This window comes from Oryzias latipes, chromosome 8 (assembly GCF_053564925.1).
Source record: "Oryzias latipes strain Hd-rR chromosome 8, Olatipes_Hd-rR_3.1".
In the NCBI taxonomy this organism is placed as follows: domain Eukaryota; kingdom Metazoa; phylum Chordata; class Actinopteri; order Beloniformes; family Adrianichthyidae; genus Oryzias; species Oryzias latipes.
In genome coordinates this window covers 23,925,963-23,952,016 of record NC_136244.1, presented here as the reverse complement: position 1 = coordinate 23,952,016, position 26,054 = coordinate 23,925,963, and the positions used below count along the sequence as shown (strand labels likewise).

Below are 26,054 nucleotides of genomic sequence, written 5' to 3'. Positions count from 1 at the left end.
AAGCCGGCCGTGCTCCTCAGCTTCACTCCTGAATATGGATGCCCTGCTCAGTTAAACAGCTTGGCATCACTCCCACTCCCCCACCTTCTCTCCGACTCCAACTCAGGCATCATTTTTCTCACCTTCCTCATCACCTTCAGTCCTTTTTTTGACAGGGTGTGAGAAACTTTACTCCTTGCTGATGCTGCAGTGGAATTTTAAATTGGAAAAAAAACTTGTAAATCTTTGCTGATTTGATCTGAGCGACACCTGTGCACTCTTACAGACCACGTTTTTTTCCTCACTCATATTCTAATACTTTTCTCAGGTATTGACAAGATTCTTTTTAATTTAAAATGTAAAGATACATGTTTTTCTGTTAGCTTTAAAAAAAAAAAAAGTTTTCCATCGCAGTCTTTTTAGCAGCTGCTTATCCAGTCTTCAGTTGCATTGACTTCCACCGCCGTCCAGCTCTTTTTGGTATTCTGTCAGAGTGGCTGCACGCCCACAACCTTGGCCAGCTCACTCCAACAGTGAGAGCGAGCGATCCGACCTGCAGCTGATTCTCTGCCAAACCAGGTTCCTGATGCCTCACTGGCGAAGGCAGCAGGGCATTAGCTGAGCTCAGCACATGCATGGCCTCATCCTTGCTGCGTGTTTGCCTGCACACGTTCACACTGTCACCTCACTGTCATGGGTGAGCACTAAAGAACTTACACCTCTCTTTCTCTTTTCAGGGAGTCTGTTACTTGCTGAAAATTCTCTCACTTCTCCTTATTTATTCCTCTTGGCTTCTTTCCCTCCTCGTCTGTCTGTCCTGCCAACATCCCCCCCCCTCACTCCCTGGTTTAGTTTTTAACACTGCCGCTGGGGAAGTCCTCACTCATCACTGGTAGTCTTGTTTCTTACCCAAATAACACAACTTCACAAGTAGTTTCTGCACCTCTGGGTTTCATCAGAGTCTCACATGCCATGTCTTTCAAACACGTTTAAAGGACACGAAAGATTGAGTGCTAGTCAACTGAAGAAGAGTCCTCTTAGATGCCAGAACTCATACTGAGTTTTCTGTTTCATGTCTGTGCTGAGACATACAGAGAAAGTGCACAAAAGTCACTAAAGTTTGACTCTCTTGTCATTGCCGCTTTACTTTGCTGAAGAGGTCTTTGGTCTGTTGCACAAAGTGTCTACTTTATTTTTTATCTTTTAGTCAAAGCTGGCACTTCTAGATCACATAACTGGCAGTACAGTCAATGAATAAATTAGTCTTGGTGAAAGCAGAGATTTAGTGAATTTTTTTTGCATGCTTTCTTTGTGTCTCTGCGTGGTGATTGTGCTGCACGGCATTGTCAGCTTCTTTTGCGCCCACATTCTTAAGAAGCAGGGGATTACAGTGAAGGGTCTCCTGCATGAGCAGTGGTGGGAGTAACTGCATATGCACTGCACTCCTTCACCACTTCTCTCTTTGGCTGCCTGCTCCCTCAGATCCAAACAGGGGATTTGACACAGGATCTTACAGTAGCGTTGACACTTCATCTTAGAGCTTCCCACTGTGATCTGTCAGCAGAACTCCTGTCGGGATCGACGCAAAAGCAGCTCAAGCAGACAGACCCCTGTTTGAATTGCTCGGACTGAACGCATGTAGCGTACGCTTTCGATGTGAGAGCTTTTAAAGGTGACGGCCAACAAGTGAGGACTCAATAATTAATCTAAATTTTAATTAGCATAATGTTGTGGTCATCCTTTTTACCTTCTTCTATATTCCCAGTGGTCTTTTAATTATGATCACGCTATTTTCAGTTGTTGTTCTATAGGACATACTGTAGTTTCTGTAGAGTGGAACTATTCAGAGTGGAACAAATCATTCAAAATTTGTTATAATACATTACTTTGTTTTTTTGTTTGTTTTGATCATTCAAAATAAAACAATTTCAACATGAACTTAAATGCATTAAAATGTATTTAATTTTAAACTAGATTAGATGTGTAGATAGTTTCAACCATTGATTGTTTCCGATCTTTTTGTTTGCAAGAATCACAGGAACAAAAGTCATCATTATACATTATAATGACCCTTTTTGATGCTTGCTTTTGTATCTTGTCCTCTCGTCTCAGCAGTCCACAAGGGTGGAACTTGCAGCTGAAACAATGTTTTATGATTACAAGCAGTGAAGCGTTCTGTGGAGCAGCTATCTTTGATTCTTCTGTATCTAGAGTGCATCCATGTGAGCAGTGCAGTATCTTCAGAGTCGAGAAGAACCTGGAGTCCTTTATGTTCTGGTCTTCCCATGTTCGTAGTCCAGAAGACGGAGCCATGACCTGGAGATGACCGAGACTGCATGAGGAGAACAAAAATACTAACATAGAATCCACTGGCAGAAAAACAAGACAAAAAAATAAAAATTAAACAAAAAGGTGTCTATATTTATCTGAAACTGGAAAACTATTTCAGTCAGACAACTCTTGCAGAAGAACATTTATTTCACGACATCTTTAGGTTTTCACAACATCTTTAGGATGACATTCACAATATGATTCACAACTTCGTTTTGGCATAAGGCTCCGTTCAATTCCTTGAGACAATTATTTTTCCATACACTTTCGGGTAACAACCCCCGTAACGGAGCCCACAGGTGGAAGCCGGGGAGGAGGGAGGGGCAAAGAATGAGCGCTGAAGGTAAGAGAGAATGAACAATTGTACACCTGACTTAAATAGGACGCTAAGCAGGTGGGTTAATTAACAGACCCGCCCTAGGGGAGTAACCTGCAATTCTGCCGAGTGTCTGCCCGAAATGCGACGAGTCGCTTATTTCAGTCAGACAACTCTTGCAGAAGAACATTTATTTCACGACATCTTTAGGTTTTCACAACATCTTTAGGATGACATTCACAATATTATTCACAACTTCGTTTTGGCATAAGGCTCCGTTCAATTCCTTGAGACAATTATTTTTCCATACACTTTCGGGTAACAACCCCCAACACCAAGATCATCCAGAAGAAGAAGAAAATGTGAATGTATAATGTATAATCAGTGTGTAAATAAGATGAGGTGTGTTTTCGGCAGCATTCCATTTTCACTTCATTTCATTTCATTTCATTTCATTTTCCAGTATGACTGCTATGTGTTTACCCGGCACCATTGACCGTTTGGCCGCTCCCTTCGAGAACCACTCTACGAAGGGAACATGCTATCTAGTGTATCTGCTATGTGTTTACCCGGCACCATTAACCGTTTGGCCGCTCCCTTCGAGAACCACTCTACGAAGGGAACATACTATCTAGTGTATCTGCTATGTGTTTACCCGGCACCATTGACCGTTTGGCCGCTCCCTTCGAGAACCACTCTACGAAGGGAACATGATATCTAGTGTATCTGCTATGTGTTTACCCGGCACCATTGACCGTTTGGCCGCTCCCTTCGAGAACCACTCTACGAAGGGAACATGCTATCTAGTGTATCTGCTATGTGTTTACCCGGCACCATTGACCGTTTGGCCGCTCCCTTCGAGAACCACTCTACGAAGGGAACATTCTATCTAGTGTATCTGCTATGTGTTTACCCGGCACCATTGACCGTTTGGCCGCTCCCTTCGAGAACCACTCTACGAAGGGAACATGCTATCTAGTGTATCTGCTATGTGTTTACCCGGCACCATTGACCGTTTGGCCGCTCCCTTCGAGAACCACTCTACGAAGGGAACATGCTATCTAGTGTATCTGCTATGTGTTTACCCGGCACCATTGACCGTTGGGCCGCTCCCGTTCACCAGGGGAGCATACTATCTGAAGAGAGAGAGAGAAAAAGAAGACTGGAGGGGAGCCAACAAGATTACACAACCTGATTCAATTTAAACACCATGCATTTTATACTCATCATTCGCGGCTTCTACTTGAGGGAGGACTTCTCTTAAGATAATTATTTTCCTTACGCTTTAGGGTAACAAAAACCCCCAACGCCAAGATCATCCAGAAGAAGAAAATGTGAATGTATAATCAGTGTGTAAATAAGATGAGGTGTGTTTTCGGCTGCATTCCATTTTCACTTCATTTCATTTCATTTTCCAGTATGACTGCTATGTGTTTACCCGGTACCATTGACCGTTGGGCCGCTTCCTTCGAGAACCACTCTACGAAGGGAACATGCTATCTAGTGTATCTGCTATGTGTTTACCCGGCACCATTGACCGTTTGGCCGATCCCTTCGAGAACCACTCTACGAAGGGAACATGCTATCTAGTGTATCTGCTATGTGTTTACCCGGCACCATTGACCGTTTGGGTCGCTCCCTTCGAGAACCACTCTACGAAGGGAACATGCTATCTAGTGTATCTGCTATGTGTTTACCCGGCACCATTGACCGTTTGGCCGCTCCCGTTCGAGAACCACTCTACGAAGGGAACATTCTATCTAGTGTATCTGCTATGTGTTTACCCGGCACCATTGACCGTTTGGCCGCTCCCTTCGAGAACCACTCTACGAAGGGAACATGCTATCTAGTGTATCTGCTATGTGTTTACCCCGGCACCATTGACCGTTGGGCCGCTCCCGTTCGAGAACCACTCTACGAAGGGAACATGCTATCTAGTGTATCTGCTATGTGTTTACCCCGGCACCATTGACCGTTGGGCCGCTCCCATTCACCAGGGGAGCATACTACCTCAAAGAGAGAGGGAAAGAAATGAAATGGGAGCCGACATAAGAAGTACTCCTACCTGATCTTAGAACGTAAAGCCCACGTCCGCAAAACGCTGGCGGAACTATAATTCTAGCCGCCATGGACGACCCTAGGATGACACAAACTTACATCCAATACAATGCTCCCGATGACATCCTATGCCATGAATGAAATAACCCCATATTTGAAGCTTCCATCACATACTATGACGGGGTTAACGGCCATAAACATTTCATCTGGCATAATATTCACACAAGCTTAGTAAAATCCATTATTCTAAGCTGCCATCACACTATGACGGGCTCGACGCCATTATATACACATTATGCATGCTACTCACGCAGGCTTAATAACTGCCATTATTACGAACTCCAACGACAATACCACAACGAGCTTAACGGCCACAAAGTTTTCTCCCATTTGGCATACCAATTAAAATGATTGAATTGATACAACTTAGAGCAACCTAAATTTTGAGGCTTCCACCTGACAAATTTTTTCTTTCAACATTCATAATCCAAGAATTTCACACTCATTCTGCAGCTGACATAGATTGATTCAAGCCAGAAGTGTCCTTGGAACGCAGAGGAGGTCCACCACCCCTTCACTTTCAGTGCAGCAATAGGTACGTTGAGCAGTCATCGTTGCCGCACCAGATCAGGGAATGCATGGGTGACATCATTTCCTGGAAACGGAGAAGCTGATCGGGGCGTGAGGGTTCGCAGGCTCAGGATGCGATGCATAGATAAAAAACAAAGCAGTATTAGTCTTGACAAGAATATATAAATAACCCAGAAACTGATCAGTTTCAAAATGATTGAGATAAATTAAATAACAGTGCTTTTAAAAACAAATCTGAGAAAGTGAAATTTAGTAGATAGTTAAGGTAAAGACCCATTGTGGATTTATCGCACCCTAGAAACCACCATAATTACAAATTCCAACAGTGAAATAATAGTGAAATATATGACCTGCACGGAATCTTAACACCAATTTTTTGTTTTATATATTCCAATGATAAAAGTAACCTTTGACAGTTTCAGAGGGACGCACCTTCAGGAGGCCATCGAGGAGTAGGAGTAGTAGATGGGAAGAGTAGCCAAGGAGATTTGTAGATGAGGAAGGTCAACATCCCACGTAGCAGAGGATTACAGCTCGGCTGGATTTGAGGCCTTGTATATGATATTAATGGTTCTCAAATTTTAATTCAGCCAAGGGCGACTGGATACTGCAAAAGAGAACTTGAGAGCCATGAGGGATCATGGTTTTGATATTATTTTTGCTAGACTGAACCTTAAGCATTCAGAGGCGGAGTATAACAAGCCTCCAAATGGGGATGCATCTAGCAGAGTGCCATCTGCTTAGAAAAGGCAGACCGAAGACTGACTTGTGGACACAAGATTTAACTCTTGAACTAAGCTTGAGAGCGCAAGTGATATATTTCCTATGGTCAGGGTAGAAGTTGCTCAAAGTGTTAATTAACCAAGTCAACCGATGACACAATACTATCATTCAATATTGAAACAGCCTTAATATAATCTCCAAGGATGAATAACCGGACGACCCCTTAAGAACCATCAGAGCTGTAGATTCTGGCGGCCGGTCAAAAACAAACCACTCTTCTTAAATCCTTTTCCCCCAAACCAGAAGGCGCAGACACAGGAGAACAAGTGGAGGAAGCCTGAAGACACAACAGTCATCACAAAACCACTCCAGGCATAGAGAGGGAAAGATCAAACGCAAAACACGAAAATCCAGAACAGGAACACGCGGCCCAGGATCGAACTACCCCCAGCCGAGAAAACAAGGCCGCGACGAGACCGACACACTCACTAATGCGGCCGACGCAAGTCCCTGAGGACAGGGCAGGACCCACTGGGGTACACAGAGCAGGGAAAAAACAGGCGGAGCAGAACGTGCGGGGGCAATGAATGAGAATCGCTGAGTGAATAAAATGAGCCATAGACGCTGCATAAGAGAGACCAATCATAAGGGAAAATGTCCATAGAGCAGAGACGGGTCCAAGAGACACTGATTCACATTCCAACTAACCAGCAGCTACAACAACGAAGAAAACAAACAGAAGAACCGCCATAATAATAAAGCCAGCATCAAATTAAAGACAATCAAGATTTACACACAGCTCCCAAAGAACAAAACAGCAATAGAAAACAAATGCTAAAAGCCACGATAAATTCAGCCAGCATGAGAAACCTGTCCAAACGAGGTCTGCCAGCCTTCACAACCACAGAAAGGACCCCACAACCCCTGAAAAAAAAATAAAACAACCGGACGACGCAGAACTACGCAGCAGAAAAAGAATCAGAAGTGCATCATAAAGGACCCGGAAAAAACTACAATTCCCAGGGTCCTTAGGGGCGTGACGTCACCGAAGTAAACAGGAAGTGAGACGCAGCCATAGAAAACTACACGGGAAAAGTACCGCATGACGCTCACCGTGGATAATTGGGGTGACCACGGCAGACGATAAGACCCGACTACTCCTGATCGGGGGGCACGGACATCCCGAACATTGCGGAAAGCACACCCCCTGCAGATGCACGCGACCGCGGCGAAACGAACGCGCTGTGCGCCGTCAGCCGCCCACGGATCGTCAGCCGCCCGCGGATCGGAGGAGAAATTAAGGAGAGCAGACGCGGCGAAACCAAAACCCCACATCAGAAAGATGGGGATCATCCTTCCCAAGGACGGGGGAACACGGCAAGACGCCGAAAGAGAAGGAGACCCGCGGGCTCGGAGACCGGCGAAGAATGAGCGCTGAAGGTAAGAGAGAATGAACAATTGTACACCTGACTTAAATAGGACGCTAAGCAGGTGGGTTAATTAACAGACCCGCCCTAGGGGAGTAACCTGCAATTCTGCCGAGTGTCTGCCCGAAATGCGACGAGTCGCTTATTTCAAACCCTGGTTCTTTTTCTGCCAAGAGCTTGCACAGTTGAATTTTAAACTGACGTACGAATGCAGGCCAGGGACGCAGTGCTTTTACACCGTGTCACGTTGAGCAGATAAGCTTGAGACATTCTCCTATGGAGATTGGAATCTTGGTCACATTATTGTAATCTTTTTTTTTTTTTGGTTTGTGTTTCTTTTCAGTGCAAACACGATTCAAGAAATCCAATGCATGGATGATTGGATTTTGATGGTGTCATGTGGAAAGTACAGCCTTAGAAGCTTCTTCGGTTCAAAAAAGAATCAGCTGTGAAGGCTACAAACCAATTTGTTTCAAATGTTTTTTCTTCTTAGCTCGGAGGCTTTTGTCTGTATAGCCATATAATCTGCACTGGATAAGGTACATAAAAAATAATGCGTTAAACTCTTACTTTCATCATGTGGAATGGTTATGTCTGCCCTGATGGGAATGCAAAACACCTCCATAAACGGATTGTGTCACTGATTTAAAAATCCCTGAGTAGCATGTGAGAAGGCATTTCTCTTTCATTTACAAAAATGCTGTTTTGGGAAATTTCTCTCAAGAGCAGCTCTGATGAAGCTTTTTTTGTGTGCTGGACTGGTGTGTTTGTGCCTTGCTTTTTATTGCATACGCAATTAGCTTTAATTTGCCATGATCTGTGCAGCAGTCGTGTCCCCCAGTCATTATGTTCTGACCTCGTAAGCGAGCGTTCGTTTTTGTGACTGTAAAAAGCTCCCGCCACCGAGCACATGCAAACTCCACAGCCTTTCCAGGCTCTTCTGAATCCTTCCTGTCACTGTCACGATAATTGGCACTTAATAAACACAAGATAATTGGGCTGCTTTGATCCCTGCTATTTCTCACTTTTGGCCAAAAAGGCACATCTATTGTGTGTCATGTTTACTGTGGTGGTGAGATGAACGAGTGAAGAGGGGGAAATGGATTCTTCTCTCCTCTGAAGTGTTAAAAGCCCCCTGTGGGCATTAGTTCCTTCACGCTGCACCTTTTGCCATTGTTCCTCCGCTGCTCACCGCCTCAACTCATTACAAACCTCCTCTTCTGCGCGGACATTCCTTAATCATGCTTTAGAAGTCTCTTAAAAACTTTGTTTGTGTGTTTCAGAGTCAGAGAACACACCGATATGTCCTGGGGAAAGACTGGGGCTTCAAAAAGTTCATACGGGGGGTGGGGGGGGAACTTCCCATTAGACCAGGCAAATGGCTTGATGACAAACTAACACTTTTCTTTTCTGGGAGGTAAGGGGTTGAGACAGCTCTTTTGAACTCTGTTACTTTCTGAAAGCGTGATCACGGTGTCTCCTTTTTTTAAGCTCAAAATCTCCTCAGAGAAATTCACAGTACATGCTGCACTTTCAAAAAGGATAATTCTGTTTGTATTGTGGGTTCAAAATTGGAGAAGCTGTTTGAAAGCTGCACATAAACACTGGCATCTTTGACTGAAACTTGATACTGAGCTGTGTGTGCAGAAGAGGAACTGTTTGACTGAATACATTTACGACATCTCAAATGTTGAAAATGCCCTTTTCTGCTGTTACCGTCCTCATCGTATCTGCTTAACTACCAGTGATTTAGTATTTCGATTGGTGAAATATGCATGCTTTTACCCATGCTGCATCGCCTCTGGCTTTGGCTGGCTCTTTCATCGCTAACATACAAGCTGATTGTCATTCCTCCTGCATGGTGGATTGGCTCCGACTCCTCTGATCCAAAGTTGGCTGCTGCCTCTCATCGTAAATTCCCCTGTTGTTCTTCATCTGCAATACAGGGGGCAGCAGAGGTCAACTGTCCTTTTCCTTTGCTCCCCTCTGGAGCCGGGGAGCAGAGAAGAGGTTAAACCTTCCAGATATGTTAATGTTGTAGCTGTAATGCATGCAGCCATAAATGTTTAAAAAGGCATGGCAGTGGCTGTTTAAAACAATTCTAATTAACCCTGCGGGTACGGAGGAGAACATGTCTTCAAGTCTTCCCCTTTTGTAGTGTGAGAGTCTGTTTAAAGTTTTTCCAAACTGGGCTTATTGACAGAGGGGTAGGAGGGGCAGCACTGCATCTTGTGGGATTTGTGTATTTGCCGTGTTGTGTGTATTTGTGTTTTGAGGACGAGCATAAGAAAACATGAGCACATTCCTTCGCATGACCCTCTTTACGCATCCAAACTCCTCAAGAGGCAGGATGTGGAAGTTGCTGGTTCAAGTCCTTGGTGGCCACTGGCTCTCACATTAATTTGTCACTTTGTGACAATTAAATGGGCAAGAAAATCCTTCATAAACACATGGTAGTTTTTGACTTTTGCATGTTTAATAAAGACAGTCCAAAGTCACGGATGTGAGGAGGGAGGGTGTGATAGAGCAAGGACAGTCTGGGAGTAGGATGTCTAGCTGGGCTGTGATGAAGCTGCCAGATCCGAGGTCTGGTGGTGTTTTACACCAACACATGGGCAGGAGAGCTGGCAGAGCTCGTTTTGGGCGTGTTTTGGTGAGCGGATGGTGCTAAGAAAGTGTGGAACTGGTGTTTGAATCTGTTTTCCTGGTTCCCTTCCATGTGAAAGTGATGCCCAGTGTTTACTGTCAGAGACCTGGCTCTGCTTTCGTCCAGATGGTCTCATCCTGCATCTGAGAGCCCCGTCGCCCCACAGCCCAGATCTCTCCCTCTTTTTTCTTTCTCTCATCTCTTCCTCCTTTCCCCCTCAATGGTGTCTGTCATTCATTCTCAGCCTCCTCCTCCCACTTTCATGTTTTGCTGCTCTCTTAGAACGTTATTTTCATCTGTGTCTTGCTGGTCTTCTTAACTCAAGTCTGGCTTTTTTGCTCTCGGCATTGCCTCTCCTTTTCCTCCATCATCACTGACGTGCCTCATTTTTGTCATTCCTTCTTCTTTTTAATCTGTTGTGTTAAAGAAGCAAAGCATGTCGGCCAGAGAGGGGATAACCCCTTTATGTCACCCCTGGTTTTGTCATCCACTCAGTGACCTCCTGGGACATCATAGGTAAAAATGTATCTCAGGAAATCTGCTGTATTTTATGTTTAAGAAGAGCAACACCAGCCGGGGCGCCCCTTTGTCTCTGCTGTCTTTTCTGTCTACTTCTCTGCCGGAGAGATTTAGACACCTACAGGTATTTAATGAGGAGATAGCTCCTATTAAAGGTGCTGCGCTGGCTGTCAAAGTCAGCACAAAAGACAGACACAAAATGGAGGGATAGGAGTTAAAGGTTGAGGGAAAGGATGTCGGTCGAAAAGTGGTGACAGTGTGTGCAAAATTAAATTTAAAAAGTAGAATTTTATTTAATTTTACTGCAAAAAATATATGTGTTATACCAAGTATATTTCCCTAACTGTTAGTAATATTAACTTATGGCAGTAAATATAAATGAATGACTTAATATGGATTGTTATACCAGGATAAAATGACTTAAAAAAAGCAACATTTTGATGTTATGGTTGTTCTTTTTTCTAGGTCAAAATGAACTGAATTTGAAATGTATTTTTAAATATGAAGTCATAGTATACATTGCAAAAAAGAGGTAGACTAAAATAGGAAAATAATTCTACCGTTAGGACAAAAATCACTATAAAGTAATTTTCTACCTTGCCCAAAGTGCTGTACAGTCACAGTCCCATTCACGCTTTTACACTGCCGAACACTGGCGCCAACCTCTAACCACCAGGAGCAATGTGGGGTTCAGTGTCTTGCTCAAGAACACTTTGAAACAGTGGGGAGCAGAGCGGGAACCGAACCTGCAATCTCCCAATTAAAGTTCTACCACTCAACCTCTGCAAGTCATAAAGTAGTAATTTTATCCGTTCGTGCACCAATTTTTTTTTACTGAATTTGAAATACTATAAAAAGTTTAAATCTTGAAACCAGAGTTCCACACAAGCTTTCAAAAAGGAAAAAAAAGCCAAAAAATCCAACCGTTAGATAGAATTAATTCAATTGAATGTTATACAGCCCAATAGCAAGTAACTAGCAAGTATTTTTTCTAGTTCTAAGCAAATAGTTTGTACTTTTTTTAATACTAATTCTAATTAATTTTAATAATAGTGACAAAAAACTGGTGTAATAAGTGGAAAAGACTTATTTTGGAGAAAAATGAGAATATAATCTTAGTACAAGTTGGCCCATCTCAATAAATCGTCATAAAATCTTAAACTAGCACTATTCTTATAACATTAATCTACATTTTTGCTTCCAAAATGACAATGAATTTCAGTCTAACTTGTCAACATTAATTGAACTTTACAATAACATCCTTAAAACTGAACCAAAATTACAGCACAAATTGAGTTTTATGAGTCTTAAATCAAGCTTTTCTATTGTCAGGAGTACAGAGCAAAAATATTTAGACTCATTTTAATAGGAATTTTCTATTGTCTAGATTCCTAGCTCTCAATCAGACAAAAAATCAGTGTTGATTTTGAGAAAAGCTCGAAAAGGTGCAGAACAAAGAGAAGTTAAAACGATTTCAAACCTTATCTTAAATGCCACAAAAAAAGGTTTAAGGATCACATAATTTGTTGTGAAATATTAGCTATCAAGTCATTGCACAAACTGCATTTCTTTGCTATTTGGACTAAAAATGAATCAAATTTTAAATTTTTTACTGCATTTATTTTATCTATATTACATTTCTGAACCACCGAGACAAATTTCTATATCTTGGTTGTATATCTATATCTATAGCTGAAATATTCTCTATTTAAGGCTTAATGCTTCCTGGCCTGCCATCTGCCCTGCAGACGATAGAGATGCCTAAAAAAATAACTTCAGTCATAACAGCCACACGTCTAAGATCCTTTGGCACACGCGGAAAAACCGCAACAACTTCAGGCTGTCATGATTCGCCTGGAGGCAGAGTTTTGTTGACTGACAGTGTGGGAGGTACTACTCTGGAAGTCAGTTGTGACTGACTTAAAAGGAAAAAAGGGTATTGTTTTTGTAAGGATGAAGCTTCAATCTGCCAGTCATCTTAAATTGGCTACTGAGAAGCAAAAGAATTCAAGTTTAGTCATCCAAAAATCGAGTCAGGGTGCAGTAGATAGATTTCTTTTTACTGGAGATTTCTTAATTTGACTGCGCTTCCTGACTAGTTGGTTCTGAATCTGGGATGATATAAGATTTGGATGTTGTCTGATTTAGACACAGATATGTGAGGAGACGTGAAAGTTTCCCTCTGGGATTTTTTTCAGGTTTGGTATAAGACAAAAACAACAAAAAAGACCTCAGCGAATCGAAAAAGAAAGTAGGTTTATTAAGACGGAAATTTCCGACTGAAACAGAATCTGTAAGTGTAGTTTAATTATAAGAGGAATTTTAATCAGATGCCTCTGATGTTATTGGATGGCTCATACATGTGGACATAGCTCAGTAAATATGAAGAAATAGGAAGAAAGAGCTGTGTAGAGATATGATAAGGAGCTGAAAAAGACTCTTGACCCGCACCCTCAACCCCATCACGGATGGCGTTCAGGAGGAAGATCAGTTCAGTTAGTGAAGCGAGTCAAACTGTTCTAAGAGTTTGAAGTCATCCTCAAATTCAGATTAAGCAATAAATAATCTGCATCTGATCTGATAAGAACCAGATTACACAATAGAGGTGGGATTATATAAATCCACTTCTTTTCACTCCCTTTCAAAATTAAACTACTTGATTTTATTTGATTATCATCAAATGTAATGAATTTATTGTGACTGTTCGTGACGTGTGTGTCCTGTATGCATAACTGCAAATAAGTCTATTTATGACTATGATTAACATGAACGCACAAGAAGATGGCATCATCTTCTTTCTTCTTTGTCAATTTTCTTTGTTTTTGAATCAATGTTTCACTCAAAGACCAACTCTGATCATCTTCTGATCTATCATAAAAGCTTATATTTTTAATAAAGGTATCAAAAACCAAACTCAGCTCAATGACTGTATATTAGGGGTGTCAGACACCAGCCCTTGAAGGTCGGCCTCCTGCCGTTTTTTTGCAGCAGCCGCTGCCTTATCTGCTGCAGATTACTTGGATCAGGTGTGTTTTGCCAATAAGAAGCTCTGGTTAAAGGTAAGTTGGAAAACATGACCTGGAGTTTGAGACCTGTACTTCATCTGGTCAAAACACAAGTGCACAAAAGTGGTTTAGTGCATCCTTTTTTCAAAAGTAGGGAGCTGAGAGTAAAATGAATTCCCGACCCAAATCTTCCCGTGTGATTAGCTTTCAGAAGATTGACAAACTTTGATGAGATTTGCTGTAATGTTTTGTGACTGGCGTCTTTGCTGCCATTAGCTATTTGATAGGTTTCCCCTGGAGGCTCCAGCAACTGTGTTCCTCTAAGGGTGGGGTGGTGGTGGGAGCATAAGTCAGCGGCTGTGCTGATGTTCAGCTGTTTTCTCACGGCGTTGGTGAGGTTTGCCTCTCCTGTCTTTGGGTAAGCACTTTGCCGGGTGACAGCACCCATCCTTTACAGGGCTCTGCCATATGCTGTGCTGCTGTCAGAGGAGACAACTGCAGATGCTCCAGCTGCTCTCCTCCTGCACACCGAACACCACGCACACGCTGGTGCACAGCCGCCTTTTGGAGCATGATAAAGAGGCCGAGGTGGAAAGAGAAACATGGAGAAGGAAGTTAAGGAAAATGCATGCTCAATCAGATTGGAGTTTGGAGAAAAAACTGTTGAGTAAAATGTTTTCACGAATGGGGACCCCCTACGCCAAAAAAACAAACAAACAAACAAACAAACAAACAAAAAAAAACATTAAACAAAGGTGATTCTGATTCTTAAGGCTGGCAAGTTAAAGTCCCACTCAGATTGTCTTTTGATTTATATTCAGTGTTCCCAAAGGTCTTTTAATAATAATTATGCAGTTTTTAGCCCAAATCAACTATGTTGTTTCAAGGACATAGTTTCTGCAGAGCGGCAGGAGTTCATTGGAAATTCACCTCTAAAATGTGGGTGAGACTGTTGGCATGCAGCAACCCCTCCCGTCCTTTTGTCATAGTTCTCTGTTTAAAGACAGTCCAATGAAAATTGTGTTTTCAATGTGTTCTTGTGGCATTTTTCTTACTATGAAGGACTCATATAAAGACATTTGAGTTCAAAATGGCATTGTCTGAGTTTTCTTTACTGAAATAGTTGGGAAGCAGGAATAGATGAAAAACATCGGTTTAAGCTTATAGTTGTGTAAAATTTACACTCGACAGGTCACGAGCTCCCTGCTCTGCTCCATTCTGATGCATCCACTTATGTGGATGTACGTCTTTGTTTTCATTGTCCGAGCTGGTGTCTGGCTCAAAACTATACAGCTGAATAGCTCTAATGTTGCTCGCCATTTTTGTTGCACCAGTAATGTTAGCTTGGGGCTGTCAGGGGCTGTGAGCTAGCAGGAGAGAGTTTAAACATAGGGATGATGGGAAAAAAAGGAAGAGTCACCCAGAACTCAGAGGTGAATTTCTGATGAACTCCTGCCGCTCTGCAGAAACTATGTCCTTGAAAATGACAGCTTTAACCATTGGGAACACTTTAAAAATGGCTCAAAAGATTATTAGAATGGGACTTTACCCCTAAACAACAGAGATGTCGCTGGCGACACCAAAATAACACGCTCTTTGACATACTGTAAATAAATCTGCGACCATCCATGAGATCAACGGGAATCTGCTGATTCTGATGCAGAGAAAAGCGTCTCAGAATCGGGTGGAATTGCATTAATTACAGTGCAGCACAGAATGTAATGTTGAGTTCTTCCTCCAAAGGCATTTTTTCTTCTGCTTCCTGTTTCACTAGGATTAGAATGAAGAAACACTCAACTCAACACGCAATTTTTAACTTAATTTTCTTTGTACATGTCCTCCATCATGTTAGTAAACACAGTTTTCATCGTAGAAGGTCTTTCGGAAGCAGAAATGAAAATGCTCATTCTGGGTCAGGGACATGGGAGCATTGATTAGGCTGCAAGTCTGAGTTCTCCTCCTGTTATTTCACTGTGACGGCCTGCTGGCACCCATTTTTGAGCCACAAAGGATCCTATAATGGATGTTGTCTCTGTTGGGCTTTTGTAGCAACACTGCATCAAGTCTGGTTTTTAATCCCAACCAAGACTCCCAGCTCCTCCTCCTCCTGTAAAGATCATTGAAACTGAACAGACAGGAAACTTTCCCTTGCTCATTTATTGATGATTTTCTGTCCAGACATTTTCTACAAGTGCTTTAGATCAAGTGTCAGGGCTATCGCCACAGTCTCTTTCTGCGGCCCCCCTTAAATGGGGGGCGGGGGAGCTTGCAGAAGCCATGCAGAGGCTTCTGCTCTCTGTGAGTGTCTTCACGTCTGTTGAATCTTACTCACATTTACGCGGACAAATGCTTCTTAATAAACAGCTTTTTTTGTCTAATGAGGTGTTTCTAGATTGTGTAAGCATGTGCTCTTCTGACTACATTACACATCGCTATTTTAACCCTTTGGTGTTTTCCTTTTTCCCATTAGCAGGTCTAATTTTACTTACTGTCCGCACTTTCATCACACTAAGCTTGTGAAGACGTTTTTTTTTTGCCCGACCTAAACCCTGACGCTATGTGGTATAATCCTATATTTTGTGGTTGCTGGATTTTAAAATTAAATCCCCACAGCCTTATGAATAAGTCATTTTCTCAGGCTGCCTACAACCCAACACCTCGTCTTCCAGCCGTTGATGGTATAGGCCACCGTGTGAGTTGAGAAATCAGTCAATCACTTTTTTTTCCTCCACAGCAATTATGCCGTCAAGCATAAAAGTACACATCTGCTTTTCTGCAGAACTTGACTCAGCTTAATCAGTCTTAAGAGAACCACGTTGATATCTGACACATGTCAAAAGAAAATATGAACCCAAACATGTTAGAATATGAACACAAGAATGACAAACACTCACCGGCCTCTTAAGCCTTGCTAGACCATGTTGGACCCCCTTTCGCATTCAGCACTGCCTTAATCTTTGGTGGCATAGATTCTGGAAACAGTCCTCACAGGGTTTGGTCCATGCTGGCATCACACAGTTGTTGCAGATTTGTCGACTGCACATCCATGATGCCAGTCTCCCGTTCCACCACATCCCGAAGGTGATCTATTGGTTTGAGATCTGGTGACTGTGCAGACTATCTGAGTTCAGTGAACTCGTTGTCATGTTCTAGAAATCCATCAGAGATGATTCCAGTTTTATGACATGGCGCCTTATCCTGCTGGAGGTGGTCATGAGAAGATGGGGACACAGTGGTTATTAAGGCATGGTAGGCTGTGGTGTTGGAGCCATGCTTAGGTGGTCCTAAGGCAGGAACGGCGAACAAGTTTGACATCAAGAGCCAAATTTTTTCACTGACCTGCCAAGACGTACACACACAGACACGCAATTAAAGCCATATTATTTCCCATAACACACTCCTCTCCCTACAATACAACAGCAAGTATTGTACTTGTGTTTATGTCAACGAAAGTGTCCACCCTCAATACACACATCAAATGCAGCTTAGCCAGAGTTAACACAGCGACCACCTTGGAGTTTAGATACCCCCTACACACACACACACACACACACACACACACACACACACACACACACACACACACACACCCATTCTTGCACATACTACATAGTGAGGTCCAGGGAAATCGCCAGAGAAGTGAGGACCAGCCTTTCTGGTTCACTTACATGAGTGTAAAACGCCCTTTTGGACACCAGAGGTCGTCCTTTTTAACAATATGAGGTTAGATTCTGGGTAACATTAAGTTTTTGATAAAAGTTTTAAACTGTGTAAGTGAGGACCAGCATGGAAAACACACTCCAGGTTTTTAGTTTTCCTGTGGATGAAATATTGATGTTAAAACTTAATTCCAGGAGAGAGTTATGGTACAAAAATTCTTTATAATCAATTCTACATTTGTTTTAAGTAATTGATTTTGCAAGAATTGATTGTAAAACGGACTATGCATGCTTTCAAAGAAAAATAAAATTCAATTACAGTATTTTCAGGCTTTTTCTTTATTGAACACCTTTTAACAGCAAATCTGCTCATAGTAAAAAAACATAAATCCTTTAAAAAAGCATAAATCTTTTAGAAAAACAGAAATCTTTTGGAAAAACAGAAATCTTTTAGAAAAACAGAAATCTTTTAGAAAAATATAAATCTTTCAGAAAAACAAAAATCTTTTAGAAAGATATAAATCTTTTAGAAAAACAGAAATCTTTTAGAAAAATATAAATCTTTTAGAAAAACAGAAATCTTTAAGAAAAATTTAAATCTTTTAGAAAAACAGAAATCTTTTAGAAAATTTAAATCTTTTAGAAAAACAGAAATCTTTTAGAAAAATTTAAATCTTTTAGAAAAAAAGAATTCTTTTGGAAAAACATTAATCTTTCAGAAAAACAGAAATCTTTTAGAAAGACTTAAATCTTTTGGAAAAATATAAATCTTTTAGAAAAACAGAAATCCTTCAGAAAAACAGAAATCTTTTAGAAAAATTGAAATCTTTAAAAAAACTGAAGTCTTTTAGAAAGGCTTAAACCTTTGGGAAAAATATAAAACCTTTAGAAAAACAGAAATCTTTTAGAAAAATATAAATCTTTTAGAAAAACAGAAATCTTTTAGAAAGACTTAAATCTTTTGGAAAAATATAAAACCTTTAGAAAAACAGAAATCTTTTAGAAAAATATAAATCTTTTAGAAAAACAGAAATCTTTTAGAAAGACTTAAATCTTTTGGAAAAATATAAAACCTTTAAAAAAACAAATCTTTTAGAAAAATATAAATCTTTTAGAAAAACAGAAATCTTTTAACAAAAAATAAATCCAGAAACATAAATATATTGCACTTAAAAATAATAGAAATTGTGCATTAAATTAAGTAACATTAAATTAAAAGAGCAAAACAGGATAAATAATCCTAAATCATATTTTTCTTTTTCACTTTAATGATTTCATTGTAGACGAAGTATCTTATATCTTTCCATGACCTGTTTTTTAGTTCAGGAGACTCCTCGATGCAAATGCTGCAGTCAGTTTTTCCTGGTACCCTTCTAAGTCCAATAAAGCCGGCCATCTTTTGTGTGACTGCAGTTCTCTCTTCTTGGCTCCATGGCTTCTTAATGATTGCTCTTGGCAATTCTACAAATAAAAAAGAAAGCAAAAGAATTGAAGAAAAAATCTTGCAAAGTTTGTAAACAAATTTATAGTTTGAAAAGTCACATGTTCTATTTTTCTCAAATCTCTGTTATTCTCAAAGTAGCTTGGGTAATTACATGACTACAGTAGGTGACCAAATATGTTCATAACATTTTCTTCAAAAACTAAAAATAAAACACAACCAATGCTTGAGTCTTAGCCCAACCTTCTGCAGATTTCATCTTCTTTTCTGTAAAAAGCCAGACTCAGACATTTATTTTACTTAAGCTTCCGGCCCTTCGGCTTCCCCTCTGACTGCTAAAAAATACTTAATAGCGAGCACCAACTAGTTCCAATGGTTCCTAAGTCACTATAGCCGAAGTTTGTGACCCTGCATGGTGAAATGGCATCAGCTGACTCAGAAGCGGCCAGAAAATATTCTGATAGCTGAGGAAGAAAATCATGGAGAATAATTATCATCTGGATGAATAAATGGTGGATGAACACGGCCTCTTCTGGAGGAAGCCACGCTCAGAAACACGCTGCTGTCAGACTGACGCGCCATGGCCAACGCTTAAATCTGCAGGACCTCTCGCACTAAACTGATGAAAGAGGAAACACGGCTCCTGGTTTTAAGGCACAGAATGACAGAGAGACAGTCCTAATGTGTGTTATAAATTACACTACGGTCTATTTCTGTGAATAAAATAAAAAACTATTTATGTTCAGCAATATTCCAATGTTCTTTAATGAATGTTTCACAAAGCATTAAACATGTTTCAGAAGGTTTCTTGATGTGGAAGGATCGGTGACGGGCATTCTTCGGCCGCAGCAGGGGGTGGGGTTGGGGGGTGGTTCTCCGTATTCACGGGTGTGTCTGGTCCCTATGGTCCCTAACCCCAGCGAATATGGGGGGAATACTGGGATAATTAAAGATCAGTACAGTATTCCCTCCATATTCATGGGAGTAAGGGACTGGAGACACCCAAGAATCCACAGAATCTGCAAATACAGGAAACCACCCCAGCCCACTGCGGAAGATTGTCCGTCACCGATCCTTACTCATCAAAAATAGACTGTACCGTACTGTACTTTATAACGCACATTAGGAGTGTCAATCTGTCTCTCTGTGCCTTAATACCAGGGGTATGTTCTTCCTCCTTCATTAGTTAAGTGAGAGCTCTGCATCTCTTCGCCGCGAGGGTGTTCCACGTCCCGCTGTGCCACGGAGGAGAAGTGCTTTACTTCACGTGGGTGTGATCTGATGCACAGAAGTTTACATTCAAATGTATATAATGAATTTTTGTTTTATGCATTATGCATACATTTTAATGTAAAACACTAAAATTTGAGAATTCATTTCCATTCATTTTCTATACCCTTTATTCCCTTTCGGGGTCACAGGGCTGCCGGAGCCCATCCCGGCCACTTGGGCGAAGGCAGGGGATGCCCTGGACAGGTCGCCAGTCTGTTGCAGGATTTGAAAATACTATAATTTAAACTTTAAATGTACATTTTTAGATGAAATGTTCTCTTAAACTTGTCCTTTTCACAGCAATTAGAAATATGTTTATATAGACATACTGGAACTCATCTTTTGTAACCTGACCCTGCCTCTGTTTGCCTGCCAGCTGCCCGATCGTTGCCTCGATTTTTGCCCACCAGTGTCTCTCCTCCGAAGATCTTTTTTAAGAGTTAAGATCTCCAATCTTACCTCTTTTCTTTGAAATCAACTTTTTTTTCTTTTGTCCACCATAGCTGGAGACCTGCCCGCCTCCATCTGAGAGAGATATAATTAATACAGGTCTTAAATTACAGTTAATAACTGAGGTTTTCAAAGCTTAACGCACCATCATCGTCATCATCGTCATCGCCACCATGATGTTTCGGTGCTTCCATTATGGTGTCTCCTTTTTTCTTTCGTCCACCAGAGCTTGAGGCCTGCCCGTCTCCATCTAAGAGAGATGTAATTAATACAGGTCTTACACTACAGTTAATAACTGAGATTTTCAAAGCTTAACGCACCATCATCGTCATCATCGTCATCGCCACCATGATGTTTCGGTGCTTCCATTTTGGTGTCTCCTTTTTTCTTTTGTCCACCAGAGCTTGAGACCTGCCCGTCTCCATCTAAGAGAGATGTAATTAATACAGGTCTTAAACTACAGTTAATAACTGAGGTTTTCAAAGCTTAACGCACCATCATCGTCATCAACGTCGTCATCATCATCGCCACCACGGTGTTTCGGTGCTTCCATTATGGTGTCTCCTTTCTTCTTTCGTCCACCAGAGCTTGAGGCCTTCCCGTCTCCATCTAAGAGAGATGTAATTAATACAGGTCTTACACTACAGTTAATAACTGAGGTTTTCAAAGCTTAACGCACCATCATCGTCATCAACGTCGTCATCATCATCGCCACCACGATGTTTCGGTGCTTCCATTATGGTGTCTCCTTTCTTCTTTCGTCCACCAGAGCTTGAGGCCTGCCCGTCTCCATCTAAGAGAGATGTAATTAATACAGGTCTTAAACTACAGTTAATAACTGAGGTTTTCAAAGCTTAACTCACCATCATCGTCATCATCGTCATCGCCACCATGATGTTTCGGTGCTTCCATTTTGGTGTCTCCTTTTTTCTTTTGTCCACCAGAGCTTGAGACCTGCCCGTCTCCATCTAAGAGAGATGTAATTAATACAGGTCTTAAACTACAGTTAATAACTGAGGTTTTCAAAGCTTAACGCACCATCATCGTCAACGTTATCATCATCGCCTCCACTCTGTTTCGGTGTGTCCCTTTTGGTGTCTCCTTTTTTCTTTCTTCCACCAGAGCTTGAGGCCTGCTCGTCTCCATCTAAGAGAGATGTAATTAATACAGGTCTTACACTACAGTTAATAACTGAGGTTTTACAAGCTTAATGCACCATCATCGCCATCATCATCGCCACCATGATGTTTGAGTTCATCCTTTTTCTTTTTTTCACCAGAGCTTGAGGCTTGCCTGTTTCCATCTGAGAGAGATGTAATTAATACGTTAATACATTATGACCTGATGAGATATAAATCTTGTTTTAGTTCAAATCTTTGTAATATTTTAAAGGCCTAAACCATGCAAAATCTATTTTTAGAGCATTTGTGTTTTAAAATGTTAATTCCTCACTATAAAAAAAACCCAAAATGGTATTTTGATCCATTCACACATTTCCGAGTATTCCTCTAAAAACCTGAACTCTGACCATCAGCCCCTCCTAACCCAAGTAAATAAGCGCATTCTAGCGAACTGACATAGACCAGTGAGAACAGCCCCTTCTAGGCAGAATCTTCGCTGCCAGCACCCCCCCTTCGTAGGCTAACACAGACCAACTATTAGGCCCTTTAATGCTGCTGTATCATTACATGATGACCAGTGGTTATCTGCATCAAATCTACAGAAGGAAGTAAATGTAAAAAGCAAACAAAAAAAATCCAAACATCAGTCTTACCTGATGAGATGCATTCTTCAGCTGCTGTATGGCATTCAGTTCGATCAAGATCTGCCATAGCAGCCTCCAACTGCAGGACAGAGAAAAAAAGGCTAAATCAAATTGTTATTGGCAGCCTGAATTAATATAGGCTGCAAATAAAAAAATACACTTAAACCATGAACTTCATGAAGTGATGAACTTCTTTCAGTTCACCACTCTACTCCCCTCCTGAGGTTTATATTTGGTATATTTAACACATGAAAACAAAGTCAATAGCAGTACATAAAGGTGGACCTGTGGGCCATATGAATTCAGAGGATATCAAAGCTTCATTAGGTTGACAACTAAACAAATAACATAAAAATGTACATACACAAAAAATATTTTTCATCTGCTAAAAAACTGCTGCAAATTCAGTAAAACTAATATAAAATAAAGTGACATCAGGTAAAATTAAAGCCATAAGCGGCGTTGTATGGCCCGCAGATGCAACCCGCCTTCCGCGCCCAACTCTTCGCACCACTGCTGCCCTCACCGCCCTCACTTGCCACATTTGATCAAGTCTAGTCAAAACTGCTTACTCTAATTATTCTAACTATGCTATCTATGCTAATGTAGCTAAAAGTGCTAGCGTAGCTAAAAGTGCTAGCGTAGCAATCAGCGTCATCAACTCTCTCAGAAAAACACATTGCTCAAAATGCTAATGATGCTAAGTATGCTAGCTATGCTATTTTGGCTAAAGTGCTAGCATTATGATCAGCATCATCAACTCTCTCAGAAAAATATATTACCTAAAATGCTAATTATGCTAACAAGTCTAATGTGGCTACAAGTGCTAGCATAGTGATCGCTATACGTCATAAGATGGTAAAAAACCCACTTTTTTCAAAATGACTGCTTATCTGTTAATTTTATCTCCATAGCAACCATTTTGTGTTTTGGTCGCCTCGGGATGATGAACAGATCGACGTTAGTTTCAGACGAATCGGTAAAAGTAAACTTTTTGTTGTCCTTAGCAACAGTGGTTTTGTGCTAGACACGCCCAGATTCCTTATATGTCCATACCCAGTGTTTTTCAATGTATTCAGTTTCAGGCATGAATGCATGCATTCAAATTTTCACAGTATTCCATTGAGCAACATAAGAGTTATAACAGTGCGCCACTTTGCTAGCTCACCACGTGCACGCCGTTCAAAAACTACAACTTCTAATTCCAACAGCATGCCATTGAAAAGGTTTCAAGATGATCGATGAAAATTCCAACGACAAGTTTATGTTTGAATCCGGTGGTAAAGGTGTTTTTTATGGAAAATTCAAGATGGCGGCCTTTTCCAGGGGTCAAAGGTTGACGAAACTCCAGAGGTGATTGTAGACTTACGCTAGGGAGTTGCGAGTCAAATTTCCTAAAAAAAACAATCGCTTGAAAATAAGTTAATTTTTCCATATTGTGTAAAACGCAAAAATCTCAAAATGGCAGATTTTGGCACAAAATGGCCGCCAAATCATAGGTCATGTCGCCATCAAATAATTTGGCCTATTTGAAATAAAGATATAAATTAACATTCATTGTACATAAATTATGGGAGTCAAATCTACAACAGCTAAACCATGGGTCTGAAAAATCTAAAAAAAATTATTAAATATATAAAAATGAATGAATTTTCAATGTTCACAGTAATTAAACTATCAGAATATAATATTTTTCAATCGAATATATATCAATTTTGATATATTTTAATCTGACAGGAGCACATTCAAGTTCCTTTAAAAATAAAATTGTGTCAAAAAATATCCTACAGCAGTCCATTTATTGGCAGTTGTTATAATGCATTTCTCCCAATTAAGAACTTTTCTTCTAAACAGAAACTGCTGGTTCAACATACGATAAGAGTGTGTTCTTTAAACCTAATCTAAATATAAACAGTTTTGATAATAGATTTAATCATCGTTAATCATCTGACCTGTGCATTTTGGAAAATTGATAAAACCCATAAGGCCTCTTAATTTAGTGTCATGTCAGGTGTGGTTAAAAACAGATTTATTAAACTATGAAGAGATAACCAAAATAACTCTAATATGGTAACAACATGTAACTTACAAACCTATTATTTATGCTCAATAAAAAACATATTAGGCTACTTAGAAGCTCCATGTAAAAGCTCCTGCTGAAATAAATCAAATAGAACAACTTAAATTCATGACTAAAATTCAAGAAAGATGATTGAGCACCCCCCCCCCCCCCTTCTCCCATGCACCTGGCTCTTAGCTGTTGCCGTGCAGACTTACTTCTCCTCCCCCACTGGATGAGCTTGTTTGAGCATTTTTGTGAGTCATAAAACTCTCAGTGGGAGAATAAAAAACAAAATAAAGATTCTCAGCTTAAAGAGTCAAATTTTTAACATAATTGAGCTGTTTTAAAGATTTAATAATCTGCATGCCCTGGTTTTCAATCATAACTTGTTGGGTTTCACTTAAAAATAAAATATAAATTGAAAAAAACAAACTATTTAAAAATACAAAAAACATTAAATAAATTGTTTTCTTACCTGTGCCTTTTCATGCCTTATTTCACACTCTCCATGGTGAGTCTGCAACTTCTTGATCCCCTTTTGAAAACGCTCCATCTTGTCACTAAGCAGCTCCCTGCAGGTGTGGACTTTTGCCCTCACTGCTCTCTGGCAAAGCGCTGTGATTGGCTGATTCTGATGGGCCCATTAATTGAGCGGTGGAGGAGGGGTGACACCCTGCTACTTCATGAAGCCTAAAACTCCTCACTGAGTTTCCAGATATTGTTGGCCGTTTTTTCTTTTCAAATTAAATAGATAGATCAGAGGTGCTCACACTTTTTTGGCGTGTGAGCTAATATATATATATATATATATATATATATATATATATATATATATATATATATATATATATATATATATATATATATATATATATATATATATTTTTTTTTTTCAGAATAAAATACTGTTTAATACATGTAGTAGCTTTTTTGACATGTGAGCTCATATATATATAGACATATATACGTATATGTCTATATATATATATATATATATATAAATATATATATATACAGTAAATCCGCATTTTTCGCGGGGGTTATGTTCCAAAAAGAACCCATCATGGGCAAAATCCGTGAAGTAGAAACCTTTTTTTTAACAATTATTATACAATTGAATACTCTATTATACATTGAAAAGAAAGAAAAAAACATTTTACAGGCTCAACATTTTTATTTGTGATACAAACATTTTGTATCACAAATAAAAGTACTTTAGAAACTTTTTTCAACAAATAACTTCTGTACTGTACTGTCAAATAATAATTTTAATCATCGATGTGAACAGTAGGGTTCAAATTGCAGAGATAAGCACTGCCCACCGCGACCCGAGTAATTGGATTAAATGGGAGGAAATTTAAAATGATTTTGAAAAAAATACAAAGTACAGTGGGACAAAATAGTGACTCAGGTGTATTTCACTGCTCTTCAGACTGAGCCGCTGCATCCTGACTCCGCTCTGTAGTGTTTTCTTCTTTTGCAGCCCGCGGTGCCGCAGGTGCTTTTGCTGGTCCACAGAGTTTTTTCGACATTATGGGTTTTGGAGAAACTCCAAATTGCAACAGTATTTGCACGTACGTAATGTAAATTTGGCAAGCTGTTTTACGTACATGTACATATTATACTGCAATTTTATTGACTCTTTGCACAGCCTACACCTTGGGTCTGGTCTGGTGTGGTAGATCTGAACCTCTATAGGTCTTACTTAGAAGCCAGCACAATGGCAAAAATAAGACCCAGGCAATAAACAGCTACGCACTGCCATTTATCAGATACCCTGCAGGAATAATAAGATGGCCAAAGGAAGAG

At 40.4% G+C, this 26,054-nt stretch overlaps 2 protein-coding genes across 10 annotated transcripts in view; one reads left to right on the top strand and one right to left on the bottom strand.

Annotated features, from left to right (window-relative positions):
- Window positions 1-26,054, top strand: part of spop (speckle type BTB/POZ protein) — a 70,846-nt gene that overhangs the window by 7,592 nt on the left and 37,200 nt on the right. The window lies entirely within an intron of this gene.
- LOC105354518 (uncharacterized) lies at window positions 17,576-25,049 on the bottom strand. 8 transcript variants are annotated; one of them, XM_023957931.2, is made up of 11 exons: window positions 24,721-25,043; window positions 22,193-22,262; window positions 21,635-21,721; window positions 21,457-21,564; window positions 21,282-21,386; window positions 21,098-21,211; window positions 20,914-21,027; window positions 20,739-20,843; window positions 20,564-20,668; window positions 20,428-20,493; window positions 17,576-18,716 (listed from the first exon to the last, which is right to left on the bottom strand). In XM_023957931.2, exons 1-11 carry the CDS (start codon window positions 24,796-24,798, stop codon window positions 18,496-18,498), a joined length of 1,173 nt encoding a protein of 390 aa, XP_023813699.2. In that variant the 5' UTR covers window positions 24,799-25,043; the 3' UTR covers window positions 17,576-18,495. The 8 variants fall into 8 exon arrangements, with proteins under 8 accessions (XP_023813699.2, XP_078807115.1, XP_078807114.1 ...); XM_078950989.1 differs by lacking the exon at window positions 21,282-21,386 and having other exon boundaries at window positions 24,721-25,049; XM_078950988.1 differs by lacking the exon at window positions 20,739-20,843.

Excerpts from the sequence above, each read along its gene's own strand:
- LOC105354518 (XM_023957931.2), bottom strand. The coding sequence starts at position 24,798 with ATGGAGCGTTTTCAAAAGGGGATCAAGAAGTTGCAGACTCACCATGGA. Across the intron at positions 21,722-22,192 it reads TGAAGAATGCATCTCATCAG|ATGGAAACAGGCAAGCCTCA; the intron begins GTAAGACTGATG and ends CATCTCTCTCAG. Across the intron at positions 21,565-21,634 it reads CGATGATGATGGCGATGATG|ATGGAGACGAGCAGGCCTCA; the intron begins GTGCATTAAGCT and ends CATCTCTCTTAG.